Raw genomic sequence first — 24,730 nt, forward strand, 5'->3', positions numbered from 1 at the left:
TGTGTTGGTTGCATATCAGTGTTTAGCTAACAGTTGGTTGATTCATGGCATAGTAGAACTAGTACATTGGCATTCATCTGATGGGCAACTAGTCTGCATGTTTATGCCAGGGTAAGCAAAGCTAAAATCTGACACAAATCAGCAATCATGGGCCATTCTTATTCCCTCAGTTACGGTAGTTATATGACAAAGGAAACATGTTTACTATCCATTTACCTTACTGTGATATAGCAGACTTGGATCCTGATCACTCTGACTCAGTTAATCATATGTGTCAAAGATAAGAGTAATTAATAACGGTCTATATTCAAGCTTGTATACCCTATGCCAATAAAGGTCTATTGTGATTGTGATTGTGATAAGAGTAATTTTCCTCAGTAACGGTCTATACTCCCCGCCATGGGCTTTAGTGGTTTTGGTCAAGCAAGTATCAGGGACTGAAGGAGGTGACGCCTTCTCATGTAAAAGGTGTTGGCACGAGTGTGTGTGAGACTCTGATTTGGATCCGATCCGATTTAGGAAGAAACTAAAATTCCCACTTTTTCCCCCAGGGCTTTCATATCTCTAATCATGTGCTGCCTGAATGCTTACACACAATACTTTTTACTCTGATAAGTATGGGTGCAAATATTTTCTTGTCCATCTTTAAAATTATGCCAAGAGCTTTCATTTTCCTTACCACCTTGAGCCACTCATCACTTGTACAATTGGTAGTACTGAAATAAAGCAAAACTGTTGCAGCATTTGCAAGCTTGCCAAATGTCACAGTTTCAAAACTTGCTAGGCCTGTTAGATTTTGATTCAGCTAGATTTTATTCAAGAATTACAGTGTCATCCTAAGCAGGGTTACACCCCTCTAAATCCATTGAAGTTAATGAACCAATAAGGATACAACTCTGCTTCTGATGACACTCTTAGTATTTTATTTTAAAACTATGTTCAGCTTCAGTTTTGACAGCGTGCTGGTGGTGGGAGAGCAATTAGGAAACAGTGAATCATTATGTGAGCAGTTTACTAATACTGAAAATAGTCAGACTTTAAAAGATTCAGTTTGATTCAACTCCTTCAAACATTTTCATCAGACTTTTTCATTTCATACCCCCCCCCCCACTCCGAATCCTTGTGAGTGGTGATAAAATGTGGTTTCATCAGAGGCAGACTGACCATTTAATTTCCAGGGAAATTTCCCAGCAGGCCACTGGTGTAGCAGGCTGCTGGTAGCTAGGTATGCACAGCCAAGACCTCGCAACTTCATCCTTTTTCTTCTGTACTGCCATCAGTTTGAAAAGGAGCAATGGATGAGCACACCTGGGAGTACAGGTGGTATCCCAGGCAAAGACAGCCATTCCATACAGTCTCCTCTGAACACTCTCAGAAGGAATGTGAAGAACATGCAAGTTTCTCAGCTAATGTTTAAAATGGCTAATCATTGAGAAGCAATTTGAAATGGTGGGGTAATATTTAATCAGTTGGTCTAAGATGTAAATTGGTCTAAGATGCACTTTTTCCCAAATATGTTTTATATTTACAAAATATATTGTATAGCTTTAGGATATTATGCTTCTATGCTACATACTCAACAGAGTGTTCCCAAGGCAGCATTCAGTAGAAACAATGATATTAAATAACGTTCTATAGAACCAGTTTACTACATAAAACTGAGCATATTTAAAATCAGTAAAAAAAATCAAACATGATCAATTCAAGGGGGGAAATTGTAAAAATGATGAGCAGATTTTTTTTATTATTCACAAAAGCCTAGTGGATTAAAGGTTAAAAAAAACCTTGGCCAAGTGGTATAATGGAGCTTTCCTGTCCAGTATTGTTACCAAAATAGGATTTATTTTCATGTTGCAAAATGCAAAAGAGGTGAGGGTTAAGCTTATGGGCTCTAGAAATTACAACAAAGTTATAAAAAGCAGGAGGCATTTGCATCTGCTTTCTTTGGCATGACTAGTTAATATCAATCTGTTATCTAAAACATAGGAAGTGAGATACTTGGCATTTCCAGAGCTGCCTGTATATTTAGTCCATGCTGTTTCTGAAATCAGAATTACTTCTAAGAACATACTAAATAATCTGAATTTTATGAATTTAGAACCCACCGGTGCGGGGAAGGTGTTGATTCTCCTTGCAGAATAAGACAAGCTGAGGCAGTAATTACTTGTATCAGGTTTTAGAGAAAGTTTAAGATATGCTTTGATTCTTCTTGTTACCTTATTGCTTCAGGTTGATCTGCACACAAATTATACTCTAACAGCCCCATCTAAAGGATGGTCTGAATCCACTCATGGGAGTGGCAGGGCGACTATGCTGGTGGATTCGCCCTCTCTGGGACACTTGTCCTGGCAGAGGGGTGAAATCGCCACCATGATGCTGCCAATGCCCTCCCTGGTGGTGGGACGCAGTGCTGGATACTGTGTCAGTGTCCCAGCGCACCTGTGGGGCCATGGCCAGGGAAGGAGCTGATGTTAGTCAGCTCCCTCCTAACCATTCAGTGCACTGTGCCAGTGGTTGGGAAATCAGACTTATGCAACCCTTTTGGGCAGCTTAAATTCATTAAGGCCAATGGGGACTTCTTGGTGCCAGGGAGGCTTTCATGCTTGTGAAGCCTTCCCACATCACTATGAAGCCCCTTTGGGAACAGCTGGGTGGTGTGGTTGCGGCACTGCAGCTGACTGCTGAGAGGCTTTGGTGGGACTGTGAGACTTTTTTTTACAAGAACAACTTGGTAGTAGAAAAGTTTGACCCAAATGTCACCACTTTTATTGTACAGCCTCATTAGAAGTTGGGCAGATTTCAGGCATAGGATGAAAAGGAGCCAGTAGCTAACCTAGCTCTGAATCTTTATAGGGCCTTAACATTATGGATCAGTATAAAGTCCATGATGATGCTGTTGCTGCCTCTTTAGATCCTCATTGCAAGACTGAAGTGCAGAGAGATCCCATAGGGATCAGATACAATTTTATTTTAAGCAAACACAGGGTTGTAGAATATTTACTAACCAACAGGCCATCTATGCATAAAGATGTGTCTTGCTAGTCAGACTGGTTCACTTAGCCTTCATTTTACCTCTACCAACATCTTGCCAAATGCTCACCTGCAGAGAGTGATGACCAAAGCTCTCTCTCCTCTTCTTTGTTCCACATCTGGTATTTTGGAAATATGTTGCCTTGTATGAATTTTCCATCCACCTGTCTGCCAGTTTAATGTTAGATTTAGCATGGCCTATGTATGCATGGGATGGTACACATCCATTTACTTTTATGAGGAATATGAGAATACATGCTGACCAGCATGTCCATTAGCTTATATCATTAAATAATTTGACGGCATCAACAAACTCAGTTTCTGAATTGATACAGACATTCCTTTTGCATGCTTGGTGAATGGGTTAGGAGTATCTAGGCTTGGGACCTTGTGCAGTAAACAGCATCCTTCTGCTTATCTCTGTTTCTCCTTCTGGAGGGGTACATCCTTCCAGCAGCTCTCAGATTGTCGCAGCAACTGGAACAGAAAATCCAGTGAAGGCTCTGGATTTGCTCCAACAAGCTAAATGATCAGGCTTGGTGTATTTTAAATTGGAGGTCTGTGGAGTGGATAAAGTAAAGTGGATGTTTCAACTGAATGGTCATTTTGCTTTTCATGACTGGGTCAAATCTGTTTTAAAAGACAGATTCCTCGGTTCTCCTGATTTCATTACAGAATTTTTTTTCCATGGTGAATACCATTATCATGAAATGTAAAGCATACCATGGCCCAATATATAAAAGTCTGAACTGAAATATGTAGGTTCAAATCCAGACTTGAGAAGAATACCATTGGCAGCATTACAGCCTGTTCCTATAAGTCAGTGTGCTGACTCAGTAACTAATAATATAGGCATGAAAGAAACCCCATACCTCATGTGCCAGAGATTATTGCTTTTTTTCTGGGAAATAAAGCACATCTTGTCTACCCTGATTTGCTTAGTAAGTATAATGTTGTTTTCCAGCTGTAACACTGCAAGTCACTTCTTGCACAGTTGCAATGTAAGCAAATCTATAGAATACAACTCCTCAAAAATGCCAGTACACTGTTGGCTCCTTCCAAATAGTACTTGAATTCACATATGGGAGAGCTGTCATTCACTTCTGTGGAGAAAAGAGTTTTGCAAAGAAACAGTTATAAAGCAGCACTACCAAGGAGGTGAATGCAGAAGTCAGCACACACTGGGGCTCTTCACAAACAAGCTAAATGCACATTCTCAGACGTAGGGTATGTCTGAAACAAGAAATGTGTACATGGAACTTCAGAATCTCTGCCTGGGTACAAGACTCACTATCCTAAGTACCTTAACCTCACATTTCACCCAGGATGTATTTCTCACTTATGCTAGATTGGAAGCGTGCAGCAATGCTTGGTTAAGCCTCTCTGACGCCAAAAGGGATTAAGCATTACTTCCAGTGATCAAAGTGTCTAAACGAGCACATCAGGAGCAGTGTGGGAGGCCAAAAAGGACCTGGAAAAAGGCCATGCCCCTACAGCAGCCACTCCTTTCATTTAACTGAGGGTGCCACTGCACTCCTCTTTCCCAGTCACACCCCACCAGGCTCCCAGGGCAAAAAGAAGCACTGCCATACTTCTTCCCTCCAGGTGCACTACACCTCAGCTGCCAGGGGGTGAAGCCGGGTTCTGGCATCCTTGTGTTTCTTCTTGCCACCCTGGACACAGTAGCTTCAGAGTACAAGTAATGCCATTCTCCACCATACACCCATGCCAGCAGGATGTGCCTGTGCTTCTCCTCACCAGCTGCACTGTGGCAACAAAAGGGCAAAACCAAGCACTGCTGTGCCTGTGCTCCCCTTTACTAGCCTGAGCCTAGTGAACCTGCAAGGAGGAATGCAAAGGCTGCTGGCACAGAAAAAGCTGGGCATTGCTGTGTCCATTGCTGCTCTTTACTGGCTTAGATTAAGAGGAGAATGGACACAGTGGCTTTCAGTTTCACCTATGCCAATGGTACTGGTACTCCCCTTTACCAGCTTCACTGCAGGGGTTGCAGGGCATAGGGCAAGAGCCTACTATGCTTTGCCCTGGTAAAGTAAATGGCCATTCCACCCTGCAGCACAGCTTCTCTCCCATCTTGTCATCTGTATCTTTTCTGACATTACAAATGGGTGCCATCAGTGAATAATCATCTTTACCTAGCCTGGCATTAAAGTCACCTGCAATAATAATTTCATTGGTGGGAAAGCTTTCCTCCATCTCCTTGATGAATGCAAATGGACAATTTCAGTAAGTCTACAGAGTGGATTTATCTGGACAAAGAGGAATATAATTTTTTAAATTAGATTTATATCTCATTCTCCCCACAAGTGGGCGGTCTATAAGACCAAGAAATAAATATAAATACAATCACATATTGAAATCTTACAAAATCTGAAACATTTAAAATATCTGTTAGAACACAGTTACAGCATTCCACTAATAGGTTGGGGCCTCGGGTGGAATAAATAGCAGGTCTTCAAGACTGCTGCTAAAGCTAAATGTCCCCCCACAGTCTGAGCATTTGTATGGCCACTCTCCAGTGTGAGATCTTTCATGTTGAAAAAGCACTGCTCTTCTCACACACCAAGCACTTACCATATATACTCGCATATAAGTCGAATTTTTCAGCACATTTTTGTGCTGAAAAAGCCCCCCTCGACTTATACGCGAATGAAGTGTATTTTTAAAACTATTTTAGAGTTTTTACTTTGTCGGCCACTAGGGGGTGCAGTTTTAAGGCTAGCAGCACCAAAATTTCAGGGATTGTTCAAGAGACTCTCCTGATAATACCACCCAAGTTTGGTTCAGGATGTCCAAAGTTATGGACCTCCAAAGGGGGTGTCCCCATCCCCCATTGTTTCCAATGGGAGCTAATAGTAGACAGGGCTACATTTTGAGGGTCCATAACTTTGGACCCCTTGAACCAAACTTCACTAAACTTGGGTGGTATCATCAGGATAATCTCTTTCTGATACCAGCCATGTTTGGTGATGTTTGGTTTAGGGGATCCAAAGTTATGGACCCCCAAAGGGGGTGCCCCATCCCCCATTGTTTCCAATGGGAGCTAATAGTAGATGGGGCAACATTTTGAGGGTCCATAACTTTGGACCCCCTGAACCAAACTTCACCAAACCTGGGTGGTATCATCAGGAGGGTCTCCTAAAGACACTATGAAATGTTGGTACTGCTAACATAAACATTCCTCCCCTGACCAAAAATTCAGTTTTGAAGGATTTTAACTCTTGTGTTTTAGCTTGGTTGCTGGTTGAGCTAAGGTTTTTGTACTTTTAAAGTTATTGTTGTTGTTTTTTTGTTGACCCTCTTTTCCACATGCAGAGCTAGTTTTTGTTGACCCTCTTTTCCACATATAGAGCTAGTTTACTGTTTTTCTTTGAAATAAATATTCAAAAACATGTAACCTACTGATGCCTCAATTAATGTAATTTTATTGGTATCTATTTTTATTTTTGAAATTTACCAGTAGCTGCTGCATTTCCCATCCTCGACTTATACACGAGTAAATAAGTTTTCCCAGTTTTTTGTGGTAAAATTAGGTCCCTTGACTTATATGCGGGTCGACTTATACACGAGTATATACGGTATATGTCTTATTTCCTGTATGGGATCATTTGTGTAATGAAAGGTTGGAACTACTAATAAAACTAGCCCTAGTCCTGTAACTTAGGATGTGAGGATGGTGGTCTGCTGGAATGTAGCTGGAGAAAAGTCTGGAGGGGCTCCTTTGGGTCTTGGTCCAGCCATAAAACCTCGCACAAGGTACTAGAAGAGACTGCAGTGCCTTATTGAGAGTGACTGCAGATAGGGCTGTGCTATAGAAGCTAGTGAACTGCAGGCCTGCTGCTGCCATCGTGTCCAAGTTGGGGGTGATGGAAGTGGGGTACCCATAACAGGCCAGGTCTACAAAGTCCAAGTTATCAGAAAAGATGAGGACTATGTTGTGGGGTTGGGCAGCTGCAGTGAGCAGAGCTAGGGCCATCAGGAGCAAGTCACAGAACCGCATGGAAGGCATGGCCACAACATGCCTCCCAAACCTTTCCCATGGCCAGCAGCAGATCAACACTGGCACTGCGGTACTGCCCAGGAACCCTTGGTGGGATCGATATCCAAAGGTCCCTCTGCCCATAGCCTGCCCCAATGAGAATGTCACAGGATGAAATGGAGTCTAGGGCAGCCCCCAAGTGGCCATGGCAACCAGCTCCACCATTCGTGCCCAAAGAATCAAGTTCTGACAGGCCTACATTGCCCAGCGAGCCACAGAGCAGGTCACTGGGAGAAAGGCATGCCATGGGACACAGAATACAGTATGGGTATACCAGGGTCCCTGTACCAGAAGGGTCCAAAGGGCAGCTCCACTGCACCCATTTTAATGTAAATTAAAATAAAAGCTACATTGTCTGCATTAAGCAGGAAGGCCTGTGCCATAGAATTACATCTAGATAAAATGGTGAGTTTAAAATTTGCCGGTTGTGATAAAGAAGGATTCAGCCTGCTTGGTAACAACCCTTAGAATTACTTTTATATACAGGTACTGAGTGAGATTTGTAGCCCTCAAGATGCAGTTCATGTTGGGTCCATGTTTCCTGAAGCGGGATAATATCAAAGTCTTTAACATTAGATAGAAAGTCTTAGTCATTCCTCAGTTATTCCTCCCACTACATTCCAAGACAAGATCAGACACTGGGGCTGGACTCTTCAGTACATCTTTAACAAACGGAAATAATTTTCTGATGAATTATACGGTATCTCCTGTCCAGTCAAAATCCTGTGGAAAAGTTTCTACTGTTGGTTGTAAGACTTCCAGAATCTAAATATTGAACCCATGTTTCCATCAGATTCTGTTTTATTCTCTGTCTATATGGCAACAAAGGTACTGCTGTTGTTGTTACAGATGGGTGTTAAGTTCATGATTCGTTTCTTCCCTTCCTCTTTACCTTGCACAATCCAATTATTGGTTAACTTCTTTGAAAAACTCAAATAATAAAAGTAGAAAGATCTGAAAGACATGATCCAGGCAAAATAACTCCAGACTGACTTCAGGGATAATCCATGAAAACAGCATTATAGTAACCTAAATAGAAGGTTACTAGAAATGTACCATGACTAAGATGTACTGTATAACATTTCATATGCTGAATATTTCTATTGTAAACCAGGGTAAAATTGATGAATTTGCTGAAGCCAGATCAGTGGTTGTTTGTTTTTAAAATAAAAATAACATTATGCACATACACATAAACTTGGTTGTAATTTTGTCTTCATATTTTGCATGTAAGGATGAATACAACAAAAATCCAAATAAAGCAATTTTGTTAAATTAGAACTACTATTAGATTCATGTTGAGGTCATGAGAGAAATTTCAGTCATGGAGAATTACTTGAGGATATGAGATACTTATTAGATTCTGAAAAGACATTGATATAAATCAGGAATTACCACTTCAGCACCTGTCATCTTAAGGAGTGTAACCTGAGGAATTGTTTTAGCTTCTGGCCCTGACCTTGAAATCAACAGAAACGGTCCCAAATCGCATTGTTCAACAGTCCATCAGTTTGTCATGAACTAACTCACTTCTCTGTTTCTTTCATCTGCAGATTCCTCGAGCTAAAGCCCTGTACAGCTACAGAGGACACAACCCTGGAGAACTAAGGTTCAACAAAGGTGACATTATTATATTGCATCGTCAGCTGGATGAAAACTGGTACCTAGGAGAAATCAATGGGGTCAGTGGCGTTTTCCCAACAAACTCAGTGCAAGTTATCAAACAGTTGCCACGGCCACTAGCCCTGTGCAGAGCACTATACAACTTTGATCTGAAATCCAGGAATAAAAACGATAAGATGGACTGCCTGACTTTTCATAAGGTGAGCCTAGCATTTTACAACTGAGGATGGAGACCTCATTTATACATGCCTTGTTAGCTTCAAAACAGTGATTCATTCTGTCCAATATCTAGTCTCTTGTCAATAAAAGAACACAAAAGCACAGGGTAGTAACAGAGATGCTCACTCAGTCACCTCAATCACCACCATTCATGCAAACTTTATAAACAGCAAAGTTCAGGTTTCAGGGGTTTTTCCCCCTGAGGTGGTACTTATCACTACAGAGGTAGCCTAGAAATAGTCTACATAAATAAATAAATATCCAGAAAATTTAGACATTCTATTTTCAAATTAGCCACATAGGCAAGAGAAGGTCCATTCTCTGTCCTTCAAAAAGACTTAAGGATTCTCCTGGAGTACCCTGTGAATTCCTAAGGGTCCCCAGACCACAGGTAGACCATATACTACAGAGGATAGGTTGCTTGGTATTGAAGATATTCTCCTCTGACATCATCTCAAGGCCAGGCCCAGTTGAGCGGCTGGGAGGCCTCTCCCTGGCAGGGAATCAAGCCAGTGTGCAAAGCCGGGCACAGCAGCGCAGAGGGGAGGCCTGTCCCCCAGTGGGGGATTGTGCATGACACTGGGCCCTGCCTCCCAGGCACAAAGAAGGCAGGACCTGGCAGCAGCCCCACCGCCCGTGCTGCTCCCCTACGGTATGTGGGGTGCAGGGTGCATGGGCTTGCTGGTAAGAGGCGCATGGGGGTGGGGCTTGCTTGGAGCAGTTGTTGTCTCCGGGTGCCATTTCCCCCAGACTGCTTCTGCATACAATAAATTAGACGTCGTGGTTGTGTGACGTCCAGGCTGTGTGACCGTGGTCTGGTAGTTTTAGATCCTAATGTGTCACCTGCATCTACAGCTTGCATCTTGAGAGGTGTGTCACAGTAAGATGTGTTTCTCTCCATGACACAATTCTAAGACCCCTTCTGCACAGCACTGGGAGAGCGGGTTGCAGGCAGGATAAAGTAACCCACTCTTCTGCTGCCCTGTTCAATGCCATGCAGGCAGCAGATGGAGCCTGGTGAGGCTATGTGGGCTGGTGTTGCACCTTCGCATAGAGGTGTGTCCTTTTTTTAAAAAACCCACCTCCCATGCTGGGTAGCTGTGCAGGGGGACCTTTAAAAACCAGGAAGCAAGTGCTTCCTGGGGCAGCCATTCGCTCGCAAGCAGCTGCTGCCTGCATTAAAACAAAAGAATTGCTCATAGTGCAATTCTTGAAAACCCTGGGTTGCCGATGGGGGGTGTGTGAATGTGGAGCAGACTCGCGTTAGGAGCCGTGCAAAGTTCCCCCCAACACGAGTTTTTTCCCCATCCCTAGACTGGGTTTATTGGCCTGTGCAGAAGGGGCCTTAAACTGTACATATAATAAGTTGTTCTTATACCTGGTTTTTAAAGTGTAAGTGGTAAGTGTTTTATGTTGAGAAGGCATTTATTTGAGGCTTGCTGCACGTGCTTTGAAAAAGGACTTGTGTGTAGAAAGTGGCAGAGAGAGGAGGTGAGAACTTGAAGGTCTGAACAGTTGTTTAACTCAAAGCAGGGGACTTCCCATTGCTAAAGTCTGAAAACCACACTGTGCATGTGTGCTTTATGTATTTTCCATTTGTCCCAGTAGTTGTGCTAAGCATAATTAACAAAATTGCCATTGGCTTTTTTGTAGGCATGTGCCCTTTAGCATCTGGGGAATGACTAAATATACTTTGGAGTGCAAATAAGCAGCTAGTACTTAATAGAGTTGTGATCAAACCTTATGGTGTCAGGGATAGTGTTGTGATGTCAGTGTTGTGGCAAATTAAATGATGAGGACCAGAAGCACTTCAGGGGTAATTCCACGCAGCACTGAAATCAGGGTTGGCTTGAAGGGGAGCTTTGCTTTGTTTTGGTGGTTATTGTGTTTGCTGTTGGAGACTGAAGTCGCCTCTACTCCTATAGCACAGTTTAAATTCTGGGAGGCCATTTCAGCAAGGAAGAGGGATATTATACCGTACATGTGGATGGCAACATTAGCTAAATTTGTTTATTTATTTGAAGCATTTCTATGCTGCCTTTTGACTCAGGTTTTCACTAGGGATTGGAAACATTTCTTTGCCTACATATTGTTGAAACTACCAGCAGTCAAAAGGGTTCATGGCCACCTTTTCACAACTGCAACCACAGAAATGACTACAGCAATATCTCCTCTTCTCATTAGTGAGTCCAGTGATCTGCAGCAAAGTGACATTTTCTTTGTTTTTGAAGTCCTTGTGCATAGGGTGGAGCATTCGACAAGGGGTGTAAAAAAGTCCTCACTTTTCTTTGTGTTTCAGAATTCTATGAGTCAAGACTAAAACTCAACTGTGACTAAACTGTGACTAAAGCTGCTTTCAAATACTCTTGCAAAGGAGCTCTTATCCAGATGCTACTTTTTTGGCACATACAGACATCACAAGCACCGTTTAACACTAAATAATTATCAACTTAGTCTTAGAAATAGGGCTGAGCCAGTTTTTTGTGGTTTGTGAATTTTGTTGCCTAAAGTGAGATTTCAAGAAGCATAAGATTTTCTCCAAAAGAACAGTGCCTCCCCAAGACAAAGAAATCACTTTTCACTTTAGGGGAGGGGAGGGGTACTGCTCGATTCCACATATGGCTGCTGTTGGGCTACATTTTAAGGGAGCCCGTTTAGGAGGAAAGTACCTCATTGATATGCAAAGCACATTCCAACTCTCCTCTTGCCAAGCAAAAAGCTGGATAAATCTGCAGTTCAGATCACTTTTTGAAATGACTGCTAGTTTCACCACTGCTGTAAGGGAATTGGCCTGCAATTCTCCTTCTCCCCCCTGATGGAGGTGGATCACACTTTACATAGGAGAGGCAACTATTTTTACCTTGATCCAGGAAATTCCCCCTATTAATGAGGGACTGTATATAGGAGACAAACATTTTTCTAAAAGAACGTTGTATATCCACGTGGTCATGGTTTACAGATTTGATGAACTTATCTAGTCAAGGGTTATATTCAGAGTTAAAGGCCTTTTAGACTTCTTTGCAGCCTTCTAATGCTGGGTACATGAATTTCAGGGACCAGAATTTTATTGATGTCGCATATTTATCAATTACACCCAAAACGTCTTCCCTGCGCAATTAAATATAGAATCAACCCCATACCTAGTCTGTGGTGGAAACTGGGAATAATTTATTATGAACCTAGCCATGTATCCCTTCCTTGGCCTGAGTGAAATTGTTAGGGATTGAAACAGAAGAGTTTCAAAAGCAGTTTGTTATGTGGCATGAGGATCAGCTTTCCAACATATAAGCCAGAAAGTCCACTGGCCTAGTGTCTCTAGGAAGGAGTGCCTCCATCTGCCTGTTCTATCCCTAAAATCTTGTTGCAAGTGAGAAATGCTGGAGATGTTTACAAGTTCCAGGGCCTTTTTCACTGTAGTGTCTCATTAGTGCAAGCCTACCTAGCCAGTTTCACTCCTTCTTCCAAATATGGATCTTTGCTGGAAGGAAATTGCTCTTCCAGAGCAAAAGTGAGATTGGATACAGTTGTATGTGGTAATTTTAGAATACTGTTGTCTTGTTTGTGCATTGTACTCTTTTAAAGATTGCAGGCCCAGCATCAGCATACCCTGAGGTAGGGCAGCTGCTGGGTTCCAGAGCTTCCGGCAGGGCCCACTGTCTCCAATCCTCCATCCCATCCACATGCTATCAGTCACAGACCAGGAAAGGGATTTAGGCGTCTTAGTTGATAGTTCCATGGGAATGTCAACTCAATGCATGGCAGCTGTGAAAAAGGCAAACTCTATGCTGGGGATCATTAGAAAAGGAATTGAGAATAAAACTGCAAAGATTGTCATGCCCTTATATAAAGCAGTGGTGCGACCGCACTTGGAGTACTGTGTCCAGTTCTGGTCGCCGCATCTCAAAAAGGATATTGAGGAGATAGAAAAAGTGCAGAGAAGGGCAACAAGGATGATTGAGGGACTGGAGCACCTTCCCTATGAGGAGAGGCTGCAGCGTTTGGGACTCTTTAGTTTGGAGAGGAGGCGGCTGAGGGGGGATATGATTGAAGTCTTCAAAATTATGCATGGGGTAGAAAATGTTGACAGAGAGAAATTTTTCTCTCTTTCTCACAATACTAGAACCAGGGGGCATTCATTGAAAATGCTGGGGGGAAGAATTAGGACTAATAAAAGGAAACACTTCTTCACGCAATGTGTGATTGGTGTTTGGAATATGCTGCCACAGGAGGTGGTGATGGCCACAAACCTTTATAGCTTTAAAAGGGGCTTGGACAGATTTATGGAGGAGAAGTCGATTTATGGCTACCAATCTTGATCCTCTTTGATCTGAGATTGCAAATGCCTTAACAGACCAGGTGATCGGGAGCAACAGCCGCAGAAGGCCATTGCGTTCACATCCTACATGTGAGCTCCCAAAGGCACCTGGTGGGCCACTGCGAGTAGCAGAGAGCTGGACTAGATGGACTTTGGTCTGATCCAGCTGGCTTGTTCTTATGTTCTTATGTTCTTATGTGCCATTCCTGTTATCATTCATTAGCATTCCACTGCCAGTACTTCCAGCTGTACATGCTTTCCAGCTGCCAGGGAAATATGTGCACATGGCAGCACTCATGGTGGGTACAGTGGTGGTGCTCTCACCCAGGAAATCATAGGTGGTGGGAAGTCTTTTGAGCAAACAGGGAAGAAGGCACAGGCAGGTGACACACATGAATGAGTGGAAAAGTAGGTACAAGCCAGAGTCCCTGTGTTTGGCATAGGAAGGGGAGGGGTCCTGTGTACTTGCTTACAGCCACCACCACCACCACCCAAAAAAAACCTGGAATTGGCCTTGTTTATTGATTTACATTTTATTGTTTACTGCTTCAAGTATAATTAACATGAAATGGGGCAAAAGTGCAAGCCATTTGCCAGAACCATTGTGTCTTTCTTGGTGGTCCAAGTACTGACCCTGCTTAGTTTCTGAGATCTGATAAGAATAGCCTAATACCATGCTGCCTTCTCTCTATAGAAACATTTAGATCCCATCTAAAATACATGACATGCATTGTGTCCACAATCCACAGACAGACAGACAGACAGACAGACAGACAGACAGACATAAATAGATAAAACTTTATTGTCACTGTGCACGCACAACAAAATTACACATTCCCCAATGCACATTACTTCAATCCTCACACCCCATCTTCCACACTCCCCTTCCAACCATCCCTACACAGCCCCAATCATATCAATGCGACACCGTGGAGTTCAGCACAGCTACGGCTCTAGCATAGAAGCTGTCTCTGAGCCTAGTTGTCCTTGTTTTTATGGTCCTGTGTCGTCTGCCAGATGGTAACTTTTCAAAAAAAAGAGTTTGCAGGGTGAGACGGGTCTTTCAGAATATTCTGAACTTTCTTTAAGCAGCGGGAATTATAGAGTTCCTCCAAAGAGGAAAGAGGGCAACCCTAACCCTAACCCTTTGGAGCGCCTTCCTATCTGCACTGTTTACGAGACAACTGAGAACCACACTTATTTTATTTATTTATTAATAAATTTACATCCCTCCCCAGTGGGGACACAAAGCAGAACGTAAAACAGAAATGAAGTACAACAATACAGAAGAAACAAATGGGAGAAAAGATAGTAGACATGTCCAAATACCGAACGGATCTTCCTCTCTCTCTCTGCTAAGACATCTGGTGGTTTTAGGCTGTAGTCCTCAGTCTAAAAACTCTCCTTTGGCTTGTGTCCTCTGCAAGGAGAGAGACAAACACAGCCTGAACCTTATCAGCTGGCGGCCATTTTCCCACAATTGGCTCCCTGCTGATAGTTCCATTTGGGACTTCCCTAGCTACATGCAAAGCTGCAGAGTTTAACTTAGCAAAATTCAGTGTTTGTTTTTGTAAATTTGACTGAATTATAGGTTTGTATGAGTCCCCAGAATCATCGTTTGAGAAAAAACTGAATGTACCTTTCCATGCAATGAATGTGTTTTTGTATTAAAAACCATATCTGTAATTATTGATTGGCTTCCTCTAAAATTCTATGAGATTATTCTGAATGAGCAGAAGGATGTGCGGGGCATCTGGATAGAGAAGACGACTGTGAGACTGGAAAAGTGACTTTATCCAAGTGTTTACATTTATAAAATTTGTGCATATCGCTGTGCATTTCTCCCACCTTCCTATGTTTCTATAATATATAAGCCAGAGTTGGCATGGTTCATCTCTCACTTTACTGCAGGTGCTAACCCATCTGTTATCTAGCAGGCACAGGCCGGTATGTTGGTAACCATTTATTATTTGCTTTCAGGGTGATATAATCACTGTAATCAGCCAAGTGGATGAGAACTGGGCAGAGGGGAAATTGGGTGACAAAACTGGAATTTTCCCCATCTTGTTTGTGGAGGTAAGGACAATCTATTGAACATTCACAAAGTACTAAAGCTGCCACCATTTGTATGTACATCCCTTAATCTCAAGAATGGCCTTTATGAGCAGAACAGCCAGTGAGTTTTCCTCATCAGTGTAGGCAGGAAGAATGCCGGAGTCTTGGCTGGTCACATCAATCAATGGGAAGAGGGGAAAGAAGAAACAGAGGACTGAGCTGACTGAAGTGGGCAGGAGCATGCTTTTAAAACAATTTGAAAACCATTATAACGTGGTCTTTATTATTTGTGTAAATGTGTATTGAGATTGCTAAGCAGGGCTTTCAAATTTTGAGGCTAGTAGCCATAATTCAGGCCTGAACTAGCCTGAATGTCATCTCCACAATAAAACAAAGCTTACTCTTCCTGAAAGAACAATAAATGCCATTCCCAGTAGAAGCCATATGAATTAGAGTTGGGGAAGCTGCTAAGCCTTCATGGTCATCAGATGCCTTGTGGGTATCCAAATGTGAATATTAGCAGCAAGCCTTTAGTAGGGTTACTCTTTGGTAGCCTTATGTGAGAGAGATATTTTACCTGATAAAGGGCAGTGTAGTAGGGAGCCAATGTGGTGTTGTGATTAGAATGTTCTGGGAGACACAGGCACAAATCCTCACTCTTCCACATAAACTTGCTGTGTGTCTTTGTGCCATCCACAGACTCTCATCCCAACCTACCTCACAAAGTAGTTGTGAGAATAAAATAGAGGCAAGGAGAATGATCTGAACTCCTTGCAGAGGAGGCATATATAGGGAAAATGTAGCCCAGTGCAAAATCTGAGTTTTCAAAAAAAAAACCACCCCCCACATTTGTGTGGCTGCCCTCCCCCACCATGACCAAACAAAAACATTTTGCACCAGGTCGTAAAGTCAGTGTATGGACCTGGGGGGAAGGAGAAGGGGTGTGGGGAGTGATTTTTCATCCCCACCCCCGTGACTAAATGGCCTGGGACATTTGGCCCCATGTGTTCCCCTGGGTGGTACACCCCTGCCTTTGGGTCACCACTGGAGACAAAGATGTACAGTAAGAGAGCTATCCTAAGCAGTTCTACTCAAAGTTCCACTAGGTTCTATTCAATGGGACTTACTCCCAGGAAAGTATTCTTAGGATTGTGCTGTAAATGAAGTAAATAAAAATAAAACAATTCTGAAAAAAATTGCTCCAAAGTATTCTGGTGCAAAGAAACAGTGGCTGCCCTCCCCTTATAAAAGATAGCAGTTAGAAGAATTTGTCTCTAATGTGCCTGAACATGTTATATGCTGCATGAGGAAGATTTTGATTTTGTTTTGCTTCTGAAACAAGTTGATGGACAGGACTGATAAAAAGGAGCAGGCATCTTTTTGCAGAAAGAACAGTTGAGATTTCAGCTGCTTCGTGTATTTTCAACATTCTGTTTTCCTGACACTATAGTCGTGGTCATATCTAGCAAGGGAGCAACTGATCTGCCATATTGTGTGATACTATCACTTATGGCATGACCTTTTTCATGGAAACACAACTCCTGCAAATCTTTGTGTGTACTGTGACGTGAATTGTGCATTCTGTAGAAGGACATACCATTAGGGTCCACTCAATCTCCCAAGAATTTACCTTTTCAAAAAAAAGTACTGCAAGGTTCTTTCATGGTGAATTCAGGCCTTTTTAGGGATATAATTCCAACCTGGAAACTTCCATGTAAGCATACTCCAGTACACCAAGCAAGACTATGCAACTGTATGTTATCAAGGATAGTAGATAATAATGACTTTCAAGACTGTCTCTGCCAAACGGCTAAATATGACAGTGGTTGTCAAGATAATATACAACACAAAAATAGGCAACAAAGCTGTTTGGTTCTAAAGATGCGATCAATGAAGAGCTGCTGTGAAACAGTATTGCCCTGATCCAGCTAGAGTCCTGGCCACTAGCCACATGTAGAATAGAATAGAATAGAATAGAATAGAATAGAATCTTTATTGGCCAAGTGTGATTGGACACACAAGGAATTTGTCTCCGGTGCATATGCTCTCAGTGTACATAAAAGAAAAATACATTTGTCAAGAATCATAAGGTACAGCACTTAATGATTGTCATATAGGTCTAGTAAGCAATCAGGAAACAATCAGTAGTAATGAAAACATAAAATGTAAAATCATAAAATAAAATAAAATAAAATGTCAGCACAGGCTATAGTCATACAGTCACAAGTGGGAGGAGATGGGTAATAGGAATGATGAAAAAAGTAGTGCAGTAATTATATAATAAGTATATAATAAATAGTTTAACATTATCGAGGGAATTATTTGTTTAACAGAGTGATGGCATTGAGGAAAAAACTGTTCTTATGTCAAGTTGTCTTGGTGTGCAGTGCTCTGTGGCTGACGTTTAGAGGGTAGAGTTGGAAACAGTTTATGTCAGGATGCGAGGGTCAGTAAATATTTCCACAGCCCTTTTTTTTTGACCCGTGCAGTATACAGGTCCTCAATGGAAGGCAGGTTAGCAGCAATTGTTTTTCTGCAGTTCTGATTATTCTCTGAAGTCTGGTAATCGATCTTGTTGGGTTGCAGAACCAAACCACACACACAGTTATAGAGGTGCAGATGATGACAGACTCAATGATTAGATCTGTAGAACTGTATCCAGCAGCTCCTTGGGCAGTTTGAAGCTTCCTGAGTTGGCGCCAGAAAGAACATTCTTTGTTGTGCTTTTTAATGACATTTTGATATTAGGTGTCCATTTTAGGTCATGAGATATGATGGAGCCTAGAAATTTAAAGGTCTCTACTGTTGATACTGTGTTGTCTAGTATTGTGAGAGGGAGGTAGGATGGGAGGTTTCTCCTGAAATCTACCACCATTTCTCTGAGTTTTAAAGTGTGTTCAGTTCTAGATTGTTCAGAGTGGCACCACGAGGCTAGTTGTTCAACCTCCCGTCTGTATCGCGGTTTCATCGTTGTCTCGAATGAGACCAATCACTGTTAATATCATCTGCAAACTTCAGTATTTTAACAGATGGATCATTTGAGATGCAGTCATTGGTATACAGAGAGAAGAAAGTGGTGAAAATTACACAGCCCAGGGGCCTGTGCTCATTTTACAGGTGTCTGATGTAATTTTCCTAGCTTCACCTGCTGTTTCCTATCTGTTAGGAAGCTTGTGATCCACTTACAAATATGCTCAAGGTACTGCTAGCTGATTTAGTTTGGTTAGAAGAATGTCGGTCTGATAGTATTGAATGCTGAACTAAAAGTCAACAAAGAAGGACCCTTGCATAGGTCTTTGGCGATTCAAGATGCTGTAGGATATAGTGCAAAGCCATATTAACAGCATGCGTCTGTCATTCTGTTTGCTTTCGGTATGCAAATTGCAAGGGGTCCAACAGTGGATCATTGATGGTTTTCAAATGGTACATCACTAGCCTTTCAAAGTTTTCATAACTACAGATGTTAGAGCAACTGGTCTGTAGTCGTTCAGTTCCTTGATGGAAGGCTTCTTCGGCACTGGGACGATAGTGGAGTGTTTGAAGCTTGAGGAAGGAACATAGCACATCTCTAATTGATTTGTTGAAGATTTGGGTGAAAATGGGAGGGCCAATTGGACAGCACAGACTTTTAAGCAAGAAGGTGTTATCTTGTCTGGGCCTGGTGCTTTTCCAGGCTTCTGTCTGTGAAATAGATCTTGCACTTCCTTTTCTGAGATCACCAGGGGTTGTAAACCCGATGAAATGGGTTCAGTTGTAGGAAGTTTGGCTATTGTTGGTGCGTCAGAGATAGAGGTTGTGGAGAAAGGTGACTGTAGATTGTTTTCAAACCTACAGTAGAACTGCAGTCTCCACAATGAGATGCATATTCCCAGATGCATCAAAAGAAACATCCAGCCAGTTCAGTATGGCTTAGGTGAGCACTGCATTGGGATTGGAAATGTGCATGGAGATGTTCATGTGTTCTATCTCTGCTTGCAGAAAACAGATTATGCATATTGATTAATTCTGGCAGGAAGGGTTTGTTTATTTGACAATGTAGAACTGCTTTGCAATTACTTCCATATTTAAACAAGCCACATATATAAAGAAGGTTAACGTTACTGCCAAACAATCACAGTAGAACAAGAAACCACTTTACTGTATCTGGGTCAGTGGTGGGATTCAGCAGGTTCGCACCACTTTGGCAGAACCAGTTGTTAAAATGGTGCTTGTAAACAACCAGTTGTTAAATTATTTGAATCCCACCACCAGAACCAGTTGTTAAATTATTTGAATCCCACCACTGATCTGGATGTCTCTCAAACATTATTATCCACAGACATTTTTAATTACAAATGACACCTGCACAAGAGTTCCCATGTCTTTCTAATGTAACATGAAAAGCATGCTTTGACTTGAGGGTGACTCACACGTGTATTATTTATGTGAAGAAGTCACCATGAATTTGCTTTCCAGTAGATTCTGGGATGAACTTTTGAATGCAATGCCACATGTCAAGATCATAATTCACTGTGTCTTGCAAAATATTTGAAGATTAGGTTGAACCGTGATATGGCAAACCACAATCAGAATGCATCAAACCAGTTCTCACATTCAGTATGCCACGTTATCATTAAATCAAGTAATTCCTGGAGCCGGAAGCTTTAGAATATATCAGCTTCCATAGCCACAGAAGTCACACTTTTTTTCTATTTCAGCCCAATACGACAGCACGACAACTCTTCCAAACAACTAAAGGTCTGCAGTCTTCACCCTTACGGAGATCATTGCCCAGAGCAAAATGCATGGAGTCCCCTGCTTTCTGCAAGGGGTCAGAATCTAGAAGGAAGAGCATGAAGCAATTCTCAATTACAACTGCCTTAAATACTCTCAACAGGATGGTCCATTTGCCCACAGACCGGCAATCTCTGGAGATCAGCTCTCCTGTGCTCATCAGCTCCAGCAATCCATCTGTGGCTATCCAGAACAGTGAGAAAGCAGAATTCCTATACAGCACCCCTGTTCAGGTAAATCCAGATTCACTTTTGGTTTGGCTTGTGAGACAGTTTTTCGTGGAAGAACTAAGCAAACCAAAGCTTAAGGATAGGTACTGTGCATACATGTTTTTGTAGGCAAGCACATGGCAGCTTTGAAACCTAACTTTTTCTGCCTCAGAAGCATTAGCCTAGAGACTATCTCTGGTTTCTAAAGATTTAAATCTGTTGTGGTCGAAACTCTGTGCTAGAACCTAGAAGAGCTGTGGCAAACTTATAGGGCCCAGGGTGCATCTGTTCTTTTTTTACAGATCTGTTTATTTCTCTTACAGTGCACTAAGTTTATTGTTGATTTATAAAACTTTTGAGTCTCTTTTCCAATTTAAAGCGCTTGCTCCAATCTTTGTAAAAATGCCAGAAGCAGAGCTGAAACAAAAGTCATATGCATTACAAACAACAGAGGGCCTTTCCCCACTCTCTTCGATCCCCCCATGCCGGGCGCTGTTCTCAGCGCGCGGCATCCCAGGCGCGCGCTCGGGCATCATCAGAACGTGCCGTTAAGAAGAGCGCCTGGGATGCCCCGCGCTGAGGGGGCATGACAGCGGCAGCGTCGGGGCGGCTGTGCTGTCGCCGCCCCTGTCGTGGGGAGTGCCGCGGGACCCCGCGCTACTCTCCTCAAGTAGCGCGGGGCTTAAGGTAAGTGTGGAAAGGCCCAGAGAATCCAAGCCAGTCATGAATACAAGAGACTAGGAGCAAAAGTATGTTTTGTGGTTGTTTGGGAGGGGACCATCCTACAGTGACAAAGAAAAGCATTTCTGAGGATGACCTTCACAAGAGGAAAGGCCCTGCTTTCTATCTTCTATGATATTGTGAAATTCAACTATATAGAATGCATAGTGGGCCTCATTTGGTGAACTAAACAGACAGGAAAGAACAAAGTGTGGTGTCGTGGTTAAGAGCAAGATTATGAGGTTTATGATGGTGAAATTACAAATTGCATCTGGGTTTAAAGAAGAGGTCCAAATCACTACTAAAAACTAGTATGGAAACTCTTTTCTTTATTGATTGTTCAGATTCAAGGAAAGAAGATGAAAGACACTGACACTGTTCATCTTTGGCCCTTACAGCAAAGTTTAAATCACAAGAATGCAGTAACATATAACCAATCAATGAATGTCTACTCAATACTGCACGAAATCTAAACCACCAGAAAAGCAATACTTCCTTCCTTCTTAACATAGTTCTAAGAGTACCACTTCCTTATCTATTGCATTCTGCAAGCCAATATAGATTGCTGACTACTACAATTTAAGAAAACAGGGCATGGGTTAAAGGTTAGCTTGCCCTGTGAGGCAAGGAATGCATACTTTTGGAGACTTCAGTTAAAAGGGCATGTAATTGTGCTGGATCATCACTGGGTCAAACATTCCTTTCAGTTCTTTTCTTGGCCGCCACAGACATAATTATACATGGCTCATTCACATTTCTCCTTTTTCTCCTTCATCTGATAGCACCAGTTACCTTTTAAGGTAATGAACAGACCTAGATGCCATTCATCATCCTATACAGATACCTGGCTCAGTCAAGGCGACCATTGGCAGCTGTATGTTAGAAGGGATCCACTCACAGATCTAACCAAACATAGGGCTCCATGCCAGATTAAGGCAAAATTAGCTTAATTTTTGTCAAGGATTAAATTCAACCAAAGTTTGAATGTTTCCTGGCTGTAAGAATGGTTTGACATTGGAGTATGCTATCCAGGGAATTTGACAAATTTTCTTCCTTTGCAAAAGCCTGTATTGAACATGTCTCAGTAAGGTAATCCTGTGTTATTTTGTATTAGATGATCTCCTCCAACAGCCTAACAGCCCAATCCAAGTTGCGAGGGGATGGGTGGTGCTAGAACCTCACCACCCCGCCACTCCCAGAGAGGCTTCTCAGTGATGCGGTGAGGCTTGCAAGCCAAAACAGCCTTCCTGCTGTTGAAAAGCCTATATAGGGCTGAATAGACTTACGTGACTCAAAAAGGTTGCATAAATCCAAATTGGCCACCACCAGCATAAATTGGCAAATGGCCGGGAGGAAGCTGACCGCCTCCTCTGTGCTGGTGGCACCACAGGTGTTGGGACTCTGGTGCAGCATCCCACACCACATTCCAGAGCCAGGGGAAATCAGCTGTCGGTGCACACTGGCAGTTTTGTCCCTCTGCCAGGGTAAGTGCCCAGGGGAAGGCATTTCTGCTGGCAGAAGCCCACGCTGCTTCCACAGGCAGATTCAGCCCTAACTCCCTGCCAGATGGAGCTCTGCATACATAGTGCATACATAGAAGCATTTTCCATTGAAATCAGTGGGGTTTACAGTAAAATTGTTTTTATTTTGGAAAAATGGGTTGAAGGTCCCTTTCTGGGGTCAACATCTTCACCACCACCCCCAATTTATCCCAGGGGTCTGCAAGCCCCACCAAAGGCACTATGCCAGCTAGCACCAAAGCTGCAAAAGTTACCTGTCAGGTTGCAGCAGGGCATAGCTTTGATGGATTCTACTCAGGAGTCATCCAGCTTGAAAGAGCCTAGCCAGTTCCCATTAAAAAAGCTCAGCAGTAGAAGCCAAACCACTTGAGTTCCTACCAGAAATGACCCTGGCACTGAGGCCTCAGGGGACTCTGAAAAAGGAGCAGGGAGAACAGGCAACATTGACCTTCTTAGTGGAAGATGAGTGGGGCAGCCAACTATTTTTAAAAGTCAAGGAGGAAGGGCCAGTGAGCACTCCAAGGCAACCATCCATTGGCCCAGGGGCTTGTCACTCCCCAGGGATAGATTAAGGAGGGAGGATTGGATGTGTTTAGAGTTGGTCCTTCCTTAAGAAAGCATTTAAACAGCATGCCCAGGAGCAGCCAGGGAGGAAAAGTGAGAACTTTTCCAGGGCAGATGGGAATAGGTAAATGACAGAGCAGAGAAATTGGGTGAACAGAAATCACTTCCTCTTGCTCTGTCCTGGAGTACTTGCCCAAATAAAGCAACCCTGGAGTTGGAAGGTGAGGCAGCCCAGGACTCAGACCTGACTTCAGTGGAACCTGACAGTCTTTTTTCTCCTTTTATCACCTTTATTTTCCTCAGTGCAGAAATTAGTTGACTAAGAGCAGGCCTATTAAACCCACACAAAGCCTATTCATTCCTTTGTATTGCTGCTGATTTTCAGTTCTGATTTCAAATTATTAAAACCACCAGAGCAAGGATAATAAGGATTAAAGTTTTTTTTTTCAACCTAGTGTGTCAAGTAAAGTAGGAGAAGGGCTGGAGATAAATCATAAGTGCTAATGGTGCCCACGAGACAATGTGTCCATCATGTTTGTTGCTTGTGATGAATAAGAAAGTTCTGCCTTATGAGTCACTTAAGCAACCAGTGACACATAAAGGAAGGGTTTAAATTACAGGTGAATGCATTTTGTTAATGTATACTCTTATTTGCTGTTCAACAAGTCTATAAAAAGCAGAACAGGAAAGTGGTAGTTAAATTTATAAACAAGGTAACCTGTTTTGAGAACTTCCCAATTCCAGTGATTAGTGCTAGACTTGAACTGAGGAGATCAAGGTTCAAGTCCCTGCTTGGACCATAAAACGAATAAGATGGTCATAGGCCAGTTGCTTTCTCTCAGCATCACAGTGCTATTGTGAGGAAAAGTCCAGTCAGCTACTTGAGAAATGAATGATATGGTAGAAGAATCCCAGGCAGGCTTACCAGGTCAGTTCCTTCATGAAAAGGGAGATATGGAAACTTGCACTATTTATATTACAAGTTGATGTGGTAGGAGCAAGGTTTAGGGCAGCATCAGACCCTCAAGATCCTTGCTTTTTGCCAACTGACTTTAAACTTGTTTTTTACCAACTAGTTTTAAAATCTCAGACTGTTTTCTTTCATGTTTTTCTGGTCGAATTCAACACTTTGAATATCAGGGCAGTGTACACTACCACTGGGTAACTTGGGGGGGGCAGTGGGGGACATTTGATGCAGACACCACTCACCTGGGTCACGTGGGGTGCCTTTTCATCACCCACCCTCTCCCTTCTCCCTTGTTGGCTGCCTCTGCCAGCTGCCTGCCCTCCGCCTGCAGTGCCAAAAGCCTGCAAAGTTACCCTCTCACCTCCACTCCTCCCTGGCAAGGTCAGGGTGCACAGAACACAGCGTACCCTGGAGCACCTGCCTCCCAACCCTGGCTCACCTCTCCCAGTAGCCTGCCCTCCCTCTTGCCTGCCCTCCTCCCCATCAAGGCCACAGCACATGGAGCAATGCACAATCCAGGGTGCCTACCACTCAGTCTTGCCTTGCCTTGCCTCTACCAACAGCCCAGCCTTCCTCTAACCAATCCTCCTTTCCAGCAAGGCCAAAGTGTATGGAGTGTGGCGTGCCCTAGAGCACTCACCACCCAGCCATACCTCACCTCACCTCTCCCAGTACCTT

General features: G+C 42.8%; 1 protein-coding gene across 1 annotated transcript in view; it reads left to right on the plus strand.

Moving 5' to 3' along the window:
• SH3RF2 (SH3 domain containing ring finger 2) overlaps nucleotides 1-24,730 on the plus strand; it is a 113,546-nt gene that overhangs the window by 42,341 nt on the left and 46,475 nt on the right. Inside the window, exons 3-5 of the mRNA XM_048492086.1 lie at nucleotides 8,641-8,910; nucleotides 15,225-15,320; nucleotides 19,997-20,305. Of these exons, the coding sequence (XP_048348043.1) occupies nucleotides 8,641-8,910; nucleotides 15,225-15,320; nucleotides 19,997-20,305 (675 nt within the window). The remainder of the gene's footprint in view (nucleotides 1-8,640; nucleotides 8,911-15,224; nucleotides 15,321-19,996; nucleotides 20,306-24,730) is intronic.

This window comes from Sphaerodactylus townsendi, linkage group LG03, assembly GCF_021028975.2.
Source record: "Sphaerodactylus townsendi isolate TG3544 linkage group LG03, MPM_Stown_v2.3, whole genome shotgun sequence".
In the NCBI taxonomy this organism is placed as follows: Eukaryota; Metazoa; Chordata; class Lepidosauria; order Squamata; family Sphaerodactylidae; genus Sphaerodactylus; species Sphaerodactylus townsendi.